Here is a 17847-nt window from a genome sequence, read left to right as displayed (position 1 = left end):
GAGCATGGATGAGGGTTTCAGCAGCAGATGAGCAGAGGCAGGGGAGGTCACAAGTGATGCTACAAAAAGAGAGTAGACAGCCTTGTTGATCGATTGGATATGAGGCAGAAGCTCTTCTTGGGGTTAAATAGGACAACAAGGTTGTGAACGCTTGGTCTGGTTCAGCCTGAGACAGTGGCTAGAGAGGGATAGATTTGGTGACCAGTGAATGCAGTTTGTGGCACAGACAAAAGATGATGACTTCAGTCTTCCAAATTTTTGCTTGGAGGAAATATCTGCTCATCCATTACTGGATGGTGGACAAGCAGAGTGACAAATCAGAGGCTGTGGAGGGGTCGATCTGTAGCCTGCCACACAATCATCATGAGCCAATCCCAAAGGTCCCCCTGCTGCCACTGGTATTCTCTCTGCCCTGGCAACTGGCCAGGAAATGTAAAGAAAAATTATAATTTAGTCCGGTCATAAAATTTAGCAGGATCTTCATTTCCCTACCTTCTCTGTGTTCTCACCTCGCCAACAGCCCCCAACCACTCTAGGAATGCTTTAAAGAGTTAGGGTGGATTTTTCTGGGGAGAGGTAGTACTTGGGCAAAACTGGTGTACGGGTACACTTCATTTGGGACTATGCAATAGTGCCCAAATTACCTGTTCCGTCTTATTTGAATGTAGGAAGCACTGCAATGGAGTAACTTGGGTGTTACATGCAAACACACAGGCAAGAAAGTGAACACTGTCAGATCTTAGAGGTCTACTCTAAGGCTACTTGCTTGAGTGTCTTGTTAAAGCTTTGGATGAGTTTGTCCTTTTGGATGTCAGTGGCGAGTTTTTTGACTGTCTAAGCATTTTTACTTGCTGCCAAGAATGAAATCCGGACCTACTCCCATACTTGAGCCCCTTCTTTAACAATGAGAACCTGGCATTGCTTCTTCAAGTGGTTGCAAGGTGGAGGAAGGTCCTATGTCTAACATTGATCAGGAAGATAAATAAGGTGTGGGGCACGAGGCCTGGCAGGAGCTGGCCGAGGCAGTAATGCATGTCAATTTTCAAAATCGTAGCTTTGGAGTTGTAAAGCCAAAAAGGGGCAAAATAGGCAAAAAAAGATACCTGCTTTATCTAATGTCATTATGCACAGCAATGCATTGGCTACCATTTGAACCAAGCATCCTTGTAGGCATTAGGATGTAATTTTGAAAGCTGTCACAATCATAAACCCTTCCATCCTCTAACATGTTTCACTGATGGAAGTTAGCAGCTATGTCACAGATGACTGACAACTTTTCAATTATGATATTTGACAGCAGTACCATAGTCATAAATTTGATCCTCATGTGCTTAAGGTTATGCTGAAGGACAGGGGAGAAAACTGTTGACTCTAAAGATCTTAATGTTGTAATGATTGCAGAAGAAGGCAGGTCACAATTGAAAGCAGCATTCCGTCACTATTGGAGATTTGAGCAAAATTCAAAAAAGTGTCAGTCGTCCTTTGAAGAGAGGGATACTAAGTATCCAGGGCTGAGGATGGCAAAAGAAGAAATGTTTGCTGTAGAGAGTTTATTAGTCTCTAGCATGTAACTAAATGTTCAAGGTCAGTATCTTCAAAATGAAGAAACTGAAGTTTTCACTGCTGTAATTGAGCCATCAAAGCACCAGATTATCATTCCTCCAATGTCTTTATGCCTTTGCAGCTCCAGATGAAGAACCAAGGCTGGACCCATCAAGAAGGTGTTGTCCAAACTCCAGGAGCATTACCCCCAATGTCCTAGCCAATATTTACTACAAAAACAGATTATCTGGTTATTATCACATTTCTGTTTGTGGGAATTTGCTGTGTGCAAAATTGGCTGTCACGTTTCCTGCATTACAACTGTGACTACATTTCAAAAATACTTTCTTAGCTAAAAAAAGGGCTTTGCGGGGTCTCCGGGTCATGAACATGCTTTATAAATGCAAGTCATTCTTTTACTTTTTTTCAAACACATCACTGCACAACTACAGTTGAGCAGTTGTTCAGGTCCATCCGCCTCAGAAGTTAGATTAGGAAGTACAGAGGAACATGATGCTTTTTCAAAAAGCTATCGAATTAGTACCATCCCCCTCAGCAGCGTTAAAAATAAACCACTTAATTTCCCTTAGATATTTTGCTAATTTCCTTAAATCTGTGTCTTTGGTCCTTCTGTCAGTGTTATCAATGCTCTTCATAATTTTAACACTTTGATTAAATTTCCGTTAACTTTCTCTGCTGAGAACAATCCCAACTTCTCCAATATCTCCTTGCAACTGATGTCCATTTTGCTAAATCTCCTCTGCATTTGCTCCAAGAGGCTGACATCCCTCCTAAAGTATACTACCTAAAATTGAACACAATAGTCTAGCTAAGGCCTAACCAGTGATTTATAAACATTTAACCTAACTTTCCTGATTTTGTATCTTATGGGCAGAATCTTACATTTGGCTTGCGGGCGCGCGCCCAACATGCCGGAACATAAAATGATGCGTGATGACGTCGGGCATGCATCCTGATGTCATCACGAACTTGCACGATATTATGTTTGGTGGGCACGCGCCAGAGTAGGCTGCGTGCCTGCCGATAATTGAAAGGCCTATTAAGGCCATTAACTAGGTAATTAACCTGAACTTTATGCTGCCCCTCCAATCTTACGGTTGGCGGGCAGGCGAAAAGGCCAAGCGTCCTTTACGATTTTTAGGAAACCTCATCCATGAGTGGGATGAGATTTCCTAGAACTAATACAGATGAAATAAAAACTTTATTTTGAAAATAAAAACATGTTCCATCTCATGTGACACCACATGAGGGGACATGTTTCATTGAATTTTTATTGTATTTAATAATTCTTTTCAACAACTGGAAAATCCTGGCCTATGTCTCTGTAAAGGCAAAGATCCCATATACTTTGAACAGCCTCATCAATTTGTCCTGCCTCCTTCAAAAATGTATATATGAAACCTCAGGAATCTCTATTCCTTTATCCCCATTAAAACTGTGCCATTTAATTTATATCTTTGATGACTCTGGCAAGAAGTCAAATTATTCTCGTGTTGCACTTTAATTCCATCTTAATTGACTCAGGTTGTAAAACACTTTGGACCAGAAAATACAAGGTGGTTTAGAGGAGAATTAAATTAGGCATCTTATAAACTTTATATGGAGATGGCAAAGATTCAGTCTAGTCTTATATATGCACGTTAGGAATAAGGACTCCTTAAGATATATAGAACCAAATTCTGGAAATTCTAATTATATATTCAATACATACAACATGGCCTCTACATCTGCCACTTTCTTATAACAGTAAGAATGGAACTTGATGGTATTTTTTAAGCGAGTACAAACTTGTAAAAGGCAGGGTGAAAACACAGAGCTGCATGTCTGGCTGAGGAAAATGATTTTTTAAATTATACTCTATTAATTATCATGTGGCATTGACATTAATCTGGTAACGACGTTACATCCATTTCAATGCAATCTTTCCCTCTTCACATTGCCACAGTATTGTCAGTCTCTGCCAATTTCCAAGTGCTTTGTTTAAATGTCACAGATTTAGACCCATTTTCTCTGCCGCTGCAATATTTGCACTGATTAAATTTTGTACTCAGTTTGTACACAAGTTTTTAAGTACTTTAAGTTTCTTCTCTTTCCAGTTCGAACTTATCAGCTTCTTTATATATATTGCTGGTATTTATCATTTAGTACTCGTCCTATATTTTTAAATTTTAATCCTAGGACTTATACTGTACTTATTTGGAGGCAGTTTTGTTCATTTTAGATTTATTCCAACATGTCTTGCATAGCCCTGTTCAAGCACTGACTCTTAGATGACTCCAAGATGTTGCTGCTAGTCACTGGGTGATAAATAAATTTGCTAAGTAATTTGCCACTGATTTTCCTGTAGGGAAACACAAAGCTTTCATTTTCTCCATTTTGCACTTCGCTGAGTTGGAACTATTGTGTGAAGCCTACAATCTAACACTGTGTGGTACAGCACACCAAAGCACTAGGTGACTCCTTCTCATATGGCCTTTGTTAACAAAGATGCAGAACTGTTCTTTACTGAGCAAGAGTTTATTGACTATCTTCAATCTCATAACACTCTTTTACAAATGTCTAGCCTTGCTGCCCGCTCATCGCTGACACATTGCTTGGAATAGGAGTCCTCACTGGTTGGGTTATAATCTGATACAAAATAGGCCTGGATGACTGGATGGTGAGAGCACTCTTACCGACCAAGATACATATGGAGAAAAGCATACTATGCTCATCAACAATGTAACAATTAACAGGTGAAAATAAGCATTTCTGAGGTTAATGCATTCTAAAAACAATTAAGATATGGTGGACATAAAATATATAAACAATTATTAAAATAAATATGACAATGAGGGGCATTAAAGATTTGAACAAACTGACAAGCAGTCTTGTGGCTAGGGGAACAGTTTGTAGCCTGTAGATTGCCATTAATGCATAGGCTGTGTATTGCACACGCATTTCTGTGTTGCACTTGCATTGCAAGGATATATGCATGCTTACACAGGGCTCCACTCTCAGACTGTCATGAAGCTATTAATGTATATAATGTTATTAGAAATTATTATTTTTTTAATAGAGATTTAGTCTGTGGGTGTGTCTGTGTGTTTTAATTGGATTAAGGCCAGCTAGTCTGGGTGCTTTGATGTATAGTAGTTTTGAGATGTAAACAGAAGTAGAGGTACATTTACATTTTGTTGAATAGAACATTCAAGAAAGGGAGTGAAATCTTGAACCTAGCTAGGAGAGACCAAGCAATGTTTATATTACTAATAAAATTGGTACAATGAAAGGAGTTCAAAGGGCCTGGTGATACAATGAGAATTTACATTCAAAAAGAAGTGCTGGGTATAACCTGAGGGGAGTTTGTGTGTGCAGAGCAGAGGCATGTAACATTTAAGCAATTGTAAGCCTACAAACTGTCTACAGAGGAACCAAATTGAAAGGAACCTCATTTTGAATTTGTAAGGTGAAAATGTTTTGCCTGGTATCTGCTTAAAGTCTACAGGTTGTTGTTGCCTTAGTGGAGATTAATTTGGGAATTTGTTAATAAGTTATGATAATAGTAATTTGTAGCCATGTGTATGTGGTCTATACAAAAACAGAAAATGCTGGAAAAACTCAACAGGTCTGACAGCATCTGTGGAGAGAAAGACAGAGTTAACATTTCGAGTCCACATGATTTCTTCAGAGTTCTGAAAAAGTCAAATGAACTTGAAATGTTAACTCTGTCTTTCTCTCCACAGGTGCCGTGAGACCAGCTGAGTTTTTCGACCATTTTATTTTTGTTTCAGATTTCTAGCATCTACAGTATTTTGTTTTTACGTATATATGTATGTGTTTGATACCTTGTTGTAAATTGATAAATGTTTCATTCAGTTTGATATAAAAACCTCTTGAGAACTGGTGGTCTTATTCCTGAATTTAGAGCTGCAACTCAAAACATACCAATTGAAAATATAGGTTATGACAATTGTTTAAAGTTCCCTCTGAGATTTTAAATAACAGCCTTTACCAACTGCTGTGTCATAACACAGACAGCAAAGTTCGGATGTTCTGAGCAGCTGGCAAGCCACTAACTCTCAAAACATATTTTAAAAGTTTTTTAATTTAATTATGAGCTTGAGCATTTTTAAAATCTGGCTCCACACCATTGAGTTGTTATAATATGGTTGGATTTTAGAGTCAACGTTTTTTAAACATGGGGTATGGGCATTGTTTTCAAGGCTGGTATTTGCTGTCCATATCTAGTTGACCCAAGAGGCAGGTGATAGGTCTTCTTGAACTGTGGAATAGCGAATTAATCTAATTTATTGGTTTGCTAGTCCACTTAGGAAGGTTTTTTTGAGTCAACCATGTTGGTGTGGAGCTGGAGACACTTATAGGTCAGACCAGGTGTGGACAAAAAGATAGTGGTGAACCATTTGGGTTTTTATAGCAATCTAACAGCTTCATGGTCACTTTTATTTACACCAGATGTTTTTTAAAAATTCAAATTTCCAACTGCAATTGTGGGATTTGATTTTCTGGGTTATTATTTTAGGCTATTGACTACTGGACTAGTAGCATAGTAGCTTTGCATACAGGAGCATGTCCATGCGTTGCACCTTTTTCAACTAAACAAAAACTTGGGGGCAGCCATTCCCTGGCTCATTCCCCAGGGCAATGCCTTGACCAGAGTCAGCTTGCCTGGTTTGAATTTAAACAAAAGCTTGGTAGTTAACTGTCCCCTGGTGCATTCTCCATGGCAATGCCTCTATGAATCAGAGTCCATCTGCCAACCAATTAGCACTCTCTTCTCATGCAGTCTAAATGGTTATTCCCTTTACTTTTGGTATTTTTGCAAACCTGTCCTGATGAATGCAAGGCAAAAAGCTCCGACAGCATCTTTCTTTTTTCAATAATACTCAAGTTTGTACTAGAAAATGACCATTAGTAGCATAACCACGACACTACATAGCCCTCAAATCTTGGGACCTGACTTCAAAGCTGCACTGCCATTTGTACATTGCAAAACACAGAAGTGACAGTATAACTACATTCCAAATAAAATGCATCTGGAACAAATAAATTAATAAAACCCTCCAACTTTGTGACTTCACAGTTATTTCTGTACCTCTGCAAGGTCTGAAAAGAGAGCTTGGCTGGTGTTACGTCTTAGTGTATCCCAGTAACTTCGGTCAGTGGTATGATTTGGGGGATCTTTTTTTAACACCTGGAGAGTTTTGAAAAGGTAAAATTGTTGTAAAGTTCAACATCATCAATGAGGCACAGTGAAAGTTCCATTCAGGAAGAAATAATTTAGACAAGTTATAGTATCAATTGTCTAGTCTTTATTTTGAAATCAAACTAGGATTAAAAAAAACAGAATTTTAAATATTCCTCATGGACTTTAAACACAGACTGCTATTTATTCTCTGTGCACAACCACGTAAAAGAAATCAAAATTGGCAGCAAATAACATGGAGGTCCATCCAATCTCCATCCACCACCACAAACCTCCACCTGGCTGAATTTGCTGAAATGTTGAACAACTTCTCCTTCAAATCCACTCATTTACACCATATAAGCGGGTGCCCACATGGGTCCTAGCTAGGTCTGCCTTTTTGTGGGATAAGCAGGACATTCCTTATTGCAGTCCTACTCGGGCCCCCTTCCTCAGCTCTTTTTCCATTCCAATGATGATTTATTGGTACTGTTTCCTACTCTTGCCCTGACATGAAAATTTCACCAACTTTCCTTCCAATTTCTATCCTTCTCTCATCTTCACATGGTCCATCTCTTCCCTTCTCTCCCTCAACTTCTCTGTTTCCCATTCGCTATATGCCCACTGACTCTCACAACTACCTCGACTACACTTCCTCATATCACGGACCTGCAAGGACTCAATTCCTTTCTCCCAGTTTCTCCGTCGCATCTATTCTGATGATGCAGCCTTCCATAGCTGTGCTTCTATCTGTCAGTTTCCTCAATCAAGGATCCTCCCCTCCACTGTGGTTGAGAACTCCAAAACTCAAAAGTTCTGAAGAATCATATTGGGCTTGAAATGTTAATTCTGTTTCTCTCTGCACAGATGCTACCAGACTGGCTGAGTTTTTTCAGCACTTTGTTTTATTTCAGACCTCCAGCATTCTCAGTATTTTGCTTTTATTTTAGTGGTTGACATGGACCTTGATCGCGTTCGATCCATTTCCCACTCTCTGCTCTCACTCATTCCATTCCCTCCCAGACCATGATAGTGTTGCCCTGTCCTCACCTTCCACCCTGCCAGCTGCAGTATTCAATAGAACATTCTCCCCCGTTTCCATCAGCCCCACCAAGATCATGTTTTCCCTTCCCTTCCCCTTTCAGTATTCTGAAGTGACCATTTGCTCCTCAACATCTTGGTCCACTCCTCAATTACCTTTCCATGCAAGTACAAGAGATGCAACACCTGCCCTTTTACCTCCTCTCTCCCTTCACTGTCCAAGGCCCCAAACATTTCTTTCAGGTGAGACAAAATTTAATATTTCAATGAACTGCTATGCAGCTCAAACAAACTCTACCAGAGTGGTAGGGTGCACATTTTGAATGTTATTCTCTAACTGCAAATTCTACCTCTCTGCAGCCTGTTAAAGGGACAAGAATGTGCTTCTGCATCAGATGCAGGTGTTACTAAAGGCGTGCCACAAGGATCAGTGTTGGGACCTCGACTATTTACAATGAAGGGACATATGGTAGACAAATTTGCTGATGACACAAGGAAAGGTAGGAAACTAAGTTGTCAGAAGGACATAAAGAGTCTACAAAGGGATTTATATAGGTTAAGTGAGTGGGCAAAAAAATGGCAGATAGATTATAATGTGGGAAAATATGAACTTGTCCACTTTTGCCAGAGAATACAAAAGCACTATATTATTTAAAATGGAGAGAGACTGCAGAACTCCACAGTACAGAGGGAGTCCTGGTACGTGAATCACAAAATATTGGTATATAGATGGAGCAAGTGATTAGGAAGGCAAATGGAAATGAAACAAGATGTTTCTCCTTGTGGGGGAATCAAGGACTGGGGGCACAATTTCAGAATAAGGGGTCTCCCCTACTCTCAGTTTGAGAATGAGAAACTTGGGTCGGAAACAACTGTGCTAAACTTAAATAAATATAATTACAAAGGAATGAAGGCAGAGATGACTGGATTGGACTGACAAAGGAGTTTAGCAGAAAAGACAGTTGATGAACAATTGCAGATATTTAGAAAAATAGTTCATGACTCACAACAAAGATATATCCCAGTGAGGAAGAAGGATTCTAGGGAGGGGATAAACCAACCATGGTTAGCCAAGGAAGTTAAGGATAGTATCAAATTGAAAGAATTGAAAGAAAAAAATACAACGTGGCAAAGATTAGTAATAAGCCAGAGGATTGGGAAAGTTTTAAAAACCAACAAAAGATGTCCGAAAATAATAAAGAAGGAGAAAATAAACTTTGAGGGTAAACTAAAAAGGAATATAATGTGGGAAAATATGAGGTTATGCACTTTGGCAAGAATAGAAGAGCGGAATATTATTTAAATGTCGAAAGAGTGCCGAAAGCTGAAGCACAGAAGGATTTGGGGGTCCTCGAGTAAAGACAGTAAGAGCTTCCTTAAATATATAAAAAGGAAGAGAGAGGCCAAAGCGAACATAGGCCCCTTAGAGAATGAGGCTGGAGAAATAATAATGGGGAAATGGAAGAGGAGTTGAATAAACACTTTGCATCAGTCTTCACAGTAGAGGACACTAATAACATTCCAAAAATACTAAATAATCAAGAGGCAAAAGTGGGGTGGGGTGGGGGTGAGAAAATAAATATAATAGCTATCACTAGAGAAAAATACTAGGGAAACTAATGGGGCTAAAGGCTGATAAGTTCCCTAGACCTGATGGGTTGCATCCTAGGGTATTAAAGGATGTAGCTCCAGACATAGTGGATGCACTGATAGTAATCGTCCAAGAATTCTTAGATTCTGGAAAAGTCCCAGAAGATTGGAAAACTGCCAATGTAACATCCTTATTCAAAAAGATAGGTAGACAAAAAATAGGCCAGTTAGCTCAACATCTGACATTGGGAAAATGTTAGAGTCTATTATAAAGGATGTAATAGCAGAGCCTTTAGAAATGCATAATATAATTAAGCAGAGTCAGCATGGCCTCATGAAAGGGGAAATCATGCCTGACAAATTTATCAGAATCCTTTGAGGAGGTAACAAGCAGGATAAATAAGGGGAAACCAGTAGATGTAATATATTTGGATTTCCAAAAGGCGTTCGATAAAGTACCACACATAAGGCCAATTATTAAGATGACAGCCAAGGTGTTGGGGGTAGTATATTAGCTTGGATAGAGGATTGGCTAACTAATAGAAAACAAAGAATTGAGATAAGGGGGGATTTTCAGGATGGCAACCTGTAACTCGTGGACGCCACAGGGATCAGTGTTGAGGCCACAATTATTTACAACATAAATATTAATGACTTAGATGAGGGAAGTGACAGTACTATCGCCAAATTTGCGGATGACACAAAAATAGGTGGGAAAGCAAGTGGTGAGGATGACACAAAGAGTCTACAGAGGGATATAGGCAGGTTAAGTAATAGGAGGGCAGTATTATTTAACTGGAGAAAGACTGAAGAAAGCTGCAGCACTGAGAGATTTCGGGGTCCTCATGCATGAATCACAAAAAACTAGCATACAAGTTCAGCAGGTAATAGGAAAGGTAAACGGAATGTTGGCCTTTATGTCAAAGGGAATAGAGAATAAAAATAGGGAAGTCTTGCTAAAACTAAACAAGGCACTAGTTAGACCACACCTAGAATACTGTGAATAATTTTGGTCCACTTATCGAAGGAAAGATATACTGCCATAGGATGCAGTCCAGAGAGGGTTCACTAGGTTTATTCCGGGTATGAAGGGACTTTCTCATGAGGATAGGTTGAGTAGGTTGGGCATGTGCTCATTGAAGGTTAGAAGAATGAAAGGCGACCTTATTGAAACATATAAGATTCTTAGGGGGCTTGACAGGGTAGATGGTGAGAGGTTGTTTCCCTTTGTGGGAGAGTCTCGGACTAGAGGGCATAATTTCAGAGTAAAGGGTCGCCCATTTAAGACAGAGATGAGGTGGAGTTTCTTCCCTCAGAGGGTAGTCAATCTGTGGGATTCTTTACTGCAGAGGGCTGAAGAGGCTGGGTCGTTAAGTATATTCAAGGCTGAGATAGACAGATTTTTAATCAGTAAGGGAATCAGGAGTTATGGGAAAAAGGCAGGAAAGTGGAGTTGAGGATTATCAGATCAGCCATGATCTCACTGAATGGCAGAGTAGACTCAATGGGCTGAATGGCCTACTTCTTCTCCTACGTCTTATGGTCATTTAAGACAGTTATGAGGAGAAATTTCTTCTCTCAGATGGGTACTAATCTTTGGAATTTCAAACAGATTTTTGATTTATAAGGAAGTCAAAGGTTATGGGGAGCAGCCAGGAAAGTGGAGTTGTTTGAGGGGTCAAAAGACCTATTCCTACTCCTATTTCGTATATTCTTATTCTTCTCCCATCACACAAGAATCTAGGCTGATTTTTACAGATTTAAAACCAACTGGACAAATAAGGTACCATCGTATATATCCTACGGGCAGAATTCTTAGCTTGGCATGCAGGCAAGGGCCCGAAGCACTCAAGCATCAAGTTACATTTGATGACGTCGGCTGAGTCCCGTTAATTAGCCAGCCAGTGTGAAATTGCGGTTGGTGGTCCATTCCACGGCCCGCTGATCATGCATGTCCACCAAACTAAAAATCCTGCCATAAATGTTGTTAGATGTGGAATAGAAATATACCAGACTGGACTAAGGAATTGAAACAAAGGTGTGGAAATGGAAAGAACATTTAGGATGAACATTGGCTTCAAAACCTCTAACATTAACAGTGGCATTAATGATGTCTTTTAGACATACAAGAAAAATGTCAATGATTTTCATAAAATCATACAACAAACATAATGATAACGAATCTATTTGAGCATATATTTATTGCTTTGAACTTTTAGAACATTTAGGGCTGGATTTTATTCTAAGCAATGAAGCAAAGATGCTCACCGCTGACCTCGAAGAAAATTGCCCACAAACAGCTAGCGATCCAAAATACTGTGGATGCTATAAATCTGAAATATCATCAGAACTGATGAAAGGTCATCAACCTGAAATGTTAATTCTGTTTCTCTTTCAACAGATGCTGTCAGACCTGCTAAGTATATCCCGCATTTTCTGTTTTTATTTAAGATCTAGTGCTTTTTGCACTGTGGATTTCCTGTTTCCCGACATTTGTTTATTTCTGAAGCTAAGTCAAGGGGATCTCCAGGTGATTAACAACAGTGATGCAATCAAGCAGGATCAGCAGCCAATCACACTGAAGCATTTTCACAGACAAGAAACCAGAAAGTAAGAATCACTCCTAATTTTAAATTTTACAGATAGCAAAATAAATGACTGGGACAAAAGGCAGAAGCTAAAATATCATAATTAAATAAAAATAAAATGTGGAATTTCTTACTGCAATGGAGAAATTTGAAATTCCAGAAAGATAAAATTTCTCACTCAGGCAGTGATTATGAACTTAGTCACCTATTAAAAAACCCAGTTACACATGATTCAACAAGGTGCAACTTTGTCAAGTCCATAAGCGTGGACATTCTCATCAGTTTAATGGTTTTCAATTGATTATAGTCTGGGGCGACTTGAACAGCACACACTCTGAAAAGTAGATCACTGACAGTGGACACCAGAAGTCGCTATCAGGTCCAGAGGTGTAGTAATGGTGAACAATAGCAGTTTCAGCATCATTACTGCTACAAAGTCCAGGCTATTAGGAATAAGAACCAATAATTATATACAGTATAACTTTTAAATCAAAATAATTGTCAAATTACTTATTGTTTATAAATTATTTATTCCCATTGCATTAATTTTCTGTTCCTGTATTTATTTGTCTCTGCTTGTCTTATGGCCAAGTTCATTCATCCTTTCCATTTCTCTGTCCTAAATTTGCCTTTCTAGTTGGTCCTTCTTTCTCTGTTTTGGTTTTGAGTCGTCCCTGTTTTTCTCTATTTCTGCAAGTTTCTTCTTCCCTATATCCTCTATCCTGCTTCACTGCCCTTTCCTCTGTGGTTCTCTGTCTTTCACTCTATGATTTTCTGCCTCCCTCCTTCGATATTATCTTACTCTGCTCATATATGCTTTTTCTCTGTATGTCTCCCATTCATTTATTTTCTTCAGATAGAAGCTAGATGTAGAAATTTATCGCATTTGATCTTGTCCGAGAAGGAAGTCTGGGTTGTGATCCACATACTGCTGGATATTCAAGAGTGGCACAAATTGGTATTGGCCTTTCGAAGAGCTAGTGTAATACAGCATAGGTAAGAAATTAGAGGGTTCAGGCCTGAAGGGAGTGAGGACAACACTGTCTATAACTATAAAGAAGTGAAGAAATTGGAGCTCAAACCGGAAGGAAGTAGGCACTGGGCTCTAAGTAAAGAGTCTCCAAGCATTTTGCAGCGCTTAGATATATACAAAAGAGCATCACAGGCTACAAATTATAAATCATGATTCTCAGTAATTTACATAACTCCGGGATCTCCAGCTTAAGGTTAATGTGTTCGGATTTTTCATCAGTGAGACAATAGCTCCAAGGTCGGGTTTTCAGATTTCCAAGCCCATAAAATGTAAACAGGGCAAATCAGAAGTAATCCAAGCTCAAATGGGTGGAGTCATACCAAGAACAAAGATGATGGTTGTGGTTACTGGAGGTCAATCATCTGATTCTTAGATCGCAGGCGTTCCTCAGGAGAGCGTCCTAGGTCCAACCATCTGCGGTTGCTTCATCAATGACTTTCCCTCCATCATAAGGTCAGAAATGGGGATGTTTGCTGATGACTGCACAATGTTCAGCACCATTTGCAACTCCTCAGATACTGAAGCAGTCCATGTCCATATGCAGCAAGATCTGGACAACATTCAGGCTTGGGCTGATAAGTGGCAAGTAACATTTGTGCCACAAGTGCCAAACAATGACCATCTCCAACCAGAGAATCTAACCATCTCCCCTTGACATTCAAAGGCATTACCATCACTGAATCCCCCACTATCAACATCCTGGGGGGGGTTGCCACTGACCAGAAACTGAACTGGACTAGCCATTTAATACTGTGGCTGCAAGAGCATATCAGAGGCTGGGAATTCTGCTGTGCGTAACTCATCTCCTGACTCCCCAAAGCCTGTCCACCATCTATGAGGCACAAGCCAGGAGTGTGATGGAATACTCTCCACTTGCCTGGATGAGTGAAGCTCCAATAACACTCGAGAAGACTGACACCATCCAGGACAAAACAACCCACTTGATTGGCACCACTTCCACAAACATTCACTCCCTCCACCACTGACGCACAGTAGCAGCAATGTGTACCATCTCCAAAATGCACTGCAACAATTTACCAAGGCTCCTATGACAGCACCTTTCAAACCTGCAACTCTACCCAACTAAAAGGATGAGGGCAGCAGAAGCATGGGAATACCACCACCTACAAGGTCCCCTGCAAGCCACATGCCATTCTGACTTGGAACTACTTCACCATTCCTTTACTGTCGCAGGGTCAAAATTCTGGAACTTTCTTCCTAACAACACTGTGAGTGTACCCACACCATTGGACTGTAGCAGTTCAAGATGAGAGCTCACCACCACTTTCTCAAGGGCAATTAGGGATGGGCATTAAATGCTGGCCTAGCCAGTGCAGCCACATCCCATGAAAAGACAAGAACTGAGTTGCCTGGATTTTGTACACAGGCTGCTAGGACTCCCTGGGCTGCCATGTACTACTCCCATTGGCTGCCGGTCTTCCTATCACTAATGCACAGGTTATGGGCAAGTCTAGAACCTACTGCAACATGTATAGCACATAGTGCGACAAGTGCGCCTGTGGCTGGAATGAAGCAGAGGCTCTCAGTGGGGCTGACAAGGAATGGGGATGTAAAGAGCTGGAAGTGGAATGGAGTACAAATGACAAGAAAAAAGATCCAGATAATGGAGAAGGCCAGGTGAGGAGGTGAGTGAAATTAGGGCGACCTGATACTTACTGTGGCAAAGACAGTTGTGCACAGACATGACCCATTGTGAAAGAGTCCAGGAAATAAGAAACTAGCCAAAGAGTTTGATGGTATAGTTGGCTCATCACTGTTAAGAGTGTCTGGATCGGAGATTTGTCTGTTTGCAGAGTTAGACTCAGAGTGGATAATTGGTCTCTGGCACCCACATTGTAAATAAGCACATGAAATGTTACATGGCCACCAAATGCGATGAGATGTTTGAAAATTGATGGAGACCTAATAATGATCATTTTATTTCTTTGTTGAACTTACATTTCCCACCTGCTCAGTATGATGAACATGCAAATGAAATATTTGGTTCAGATTGCTTACCTCAGGCAATGGGATTTCCCCATTTTTACTTGAAGTAGTTCTTCCCCTCCCCAGTATATAATCAAAACAGTTTTATAATACACATGTACTTTCATCTTGCATGCATACACGTATAATGAAATTTACTGGAAGTTTACTATTAACCAGTATTACATCGTTATTAGATCCAATCATAATCTTAAAAAGGTATACAAGTGTTATGACATTTTTTAAGTGAATTATAAGAAAAGTTATTATAGTTCACCAATCCTGCAATTCAGTTCAGAATAATCTTTTAAAGACAGAATTTAATCCACCATGTTTATCAGAGCTTATTTATAACTTATTTTCTATAGAAGCAGAAGAGTGAAAATTGTATTAAGTAGAATTCAAATACTTTGAAACTAAAAGATAGATCTGGAGTATTGTATGTTGCTAATCAAGTTATACATTATATTCTGATGTTACTATAATGCATCCTGCATAATTTAATATTCTAGATATAATTAAAGAACAATACATACACTGTGAGGAGCATATTGATAACCAAAAAGTTGCAGATTCTTACATGCCATATGGTGCAGTGTCAAATTACAGATTGTAGTCAGAAATTGAGAAAAGGAAAGGGAAAGAAAAGACAAAGCAATTAGAACATACAGTCAGTCATACAAGGACATTCTCAGGTTACACCAGGCAGGCAGAACAGAATTGGACCCCTAGGTCTAATATTAGTATTTTCCCCTTTTATTCTGGAACCTTGATCTGTTAAATATGATTTATATCTGAAATGCAAATTATCACTTAACAGCAAGGTTTTTGAAGTTACAGTAATTGACATTGCGAAAGTGATACTATTAAGGTTAAGCTGGTGTTGATATTCTTTTTAAATTGCCACCTTCCTCACAAATCAAAAACAGGAGAGTAACATGTGCTCACCACCTGTGCAGACTTCTCCTCATCATCACCCCTTCTCCCTCGTTTCTCATTTTTCTTTCTAAAAATTTCTTGAAGCTACGATAAAATTAATATAGAATTACATTGCATTCAACGTTGTCTTTATAAGCAGTACTATTTACAGATAAGTTCACAGAAAGTTAAAAGTACTGTTTTGAAACCTGCTTTTAAACCCAACTCTATGGAAATACCATTAGGATCAACACAGTAAAAGTCATTAACGTTACAGCAAGTACATGGTCTTACAATGAAGCAAGCTCCAAAGCAAATTAGTCTTGAAGCTTGTTTATAAGACAGTTAACATCGCCAAATAGTTATACGGGGAATTTTTCTTGGTGAAATGCGGTATTAATACCCATTTATAATTCTAATATCGCTTTGCCTCTGTCTTTTGGAGCATTAATTGTTGTTAAATGTTTCCTGATGTCCTAATCTAGATCAAGAGATTTCTTGTTGAACTGATTGCCAACTGTTGACACTTTTATGATGTAAGCACTTAATGAAGTACATTTAATCAACTGAAAATAACCCACACATCTGCACTCATACCAACATCGAGAGAAGAGAATTTTTAAAAATCTAAAATACCGGACATATGTTGAACACTGCATTTGTCCCAAGAGTTATACATGTATGAACTCTCTTTTCATGAGTTTGGCTTGGTCAAATTCAACTTACTTTAGGTAGACAGATTGGTTCAGACCATGCACTTTGAGTTGTAAAAGGGTTTAGAATAACAAGGTATATTTCCTTAGACTTGTGCAAATAGCATCTATTCACTCTGCATGAAGAATTGGTGGGTAATAGTTTTAATGTTAAATAAACTGAAGTTGTGAGTAAGTTTGATTTTTAAACACATTTAATGCTTGTTTAGATTTTAAAGGAAGGAAAAAAGGATCAAAATCATCTTGTACAGATGACATAGAAAGACTCAAAGTAATCTGAAGTAACAGATAAATTTTATACATGTCAGTGAGTTGGTTTAAGACCAAACCATGATGTTGGTTTGTGAGAAAAAAACTGAAACGATTGCGAGAGTTCCAATCTACATCAATTTATTGCTCAGTATCCAAAAGGAGATGTTGACCTCTATGAGCAATTGATGACAAAATAAGCCTAAGCTGGATATGTGAACACATCCTTTTTTTGTCTTAGGTTTTGCTGCTGAAGCTCTGACTGGCAGAACCATAGCTTGATTGGGTATGGTGTGTGAGCAAGTCAAGGTCAGGTGCTTGATGGAATGTGCTTACAAATTTTGTAATGAGTTGCATTGTGCACTACGCTATTCAGAAGGAACTTCTGGTGCCTGGTGATTGCCAAGTGAGAGTTCAAATTCATGTTAGTCAGTTGTCTAACAGCTAACTACCTTCATGGGTTTGGGCTGTGTGTGGGGTGCAGTTGGAGGGTGGATGGTTCAGAGAGATAAAGTAATCAGGGAAACTTTGGGGGTTTGGCAGACTCTGAGATGACAATTGGAAATTAGAACAGAGTTGATTCTCTGTGGCCGATTCCGTAAGCTGATACATCAACCCTGCAGGCTTACAGTATTTTAGGATACTGTTGATTTACCAGTTTGGCTCACTGATGGTGGTGGTACCTGAAATGGCAAAATCTATAACTGGGGCCAGTGCCTTCCCAATCTTTCCTGCTCCAAAAACCTTATGAACTGATGTCTTAAAATAATTAGGATGATGTTTCCTGGATAAACAGTTTTCCTGTGCACTGAGCTAGTACGCAGTATGGGTGTAACTGCTTAAGCTCCAGTAATACCTCTACAAATTTGGGGGTCACTAAGTTTCTCTTTATAAGCAGGCTTTGGAAACTGAAGCATATTCCTGTGGGAATATATGTGAACTTATGTTGGATAAACGCTTGGTTTGGAAATTGTCAAATAC

At 39.3% G+C, this 17847-nt stretch overlaps 1 protein-coding gene across 3 annotated transcripts in view; it reads right to left on the bottom strand.

The window, feature by feature from the left end:
• micu3a (mitochondrial calcium uptake family, member 3a) overlaps positions 1-17847 on the bottom strand; it is a 168502-nt gene that overhangs the window by 49685 nt on the left and 100970 nt on the right. For 2 of the 3 annotated variants that reach the window (XM_041190688.1, XM_041190769.1), the window contains 2 exons: positions 15935-16009; positions 6659-6757 (listed from right to left, as the gene is read on the bottom strand). In XM_041190688.1, coding sequence (XP_041046622.1) covers positions 6659-6757; positions 15935-16009 — 174 coding nt within the window. The remainder of the gene's footprint in view (positions 1-6658; positions 6758-15934; positions 16010-17847) is intronic. The other variant, XM_041190850.1, reaches the window with a different exon arrangement.

Source organism: Carcharodon carcharias, chromosome 1 (genome assembly GCF_017639515.1).
Source record: "Carcharodon carcharias isolate sCarCar2 chromosome 1, sCarCar2.pri, whole genome shotgun sequence".
Taxonomy (NCBI): Eukaryota; Metazoa; Chordata; class Chondrichthyes; order Lamniformes; family Lamnidae; genus Carcharodon; species Carcharodon carcharias.
Note: the sequence above shows the minus strand (reverse complement) of the source record. Positions and strands in the feature narration are given on the sequence as shown.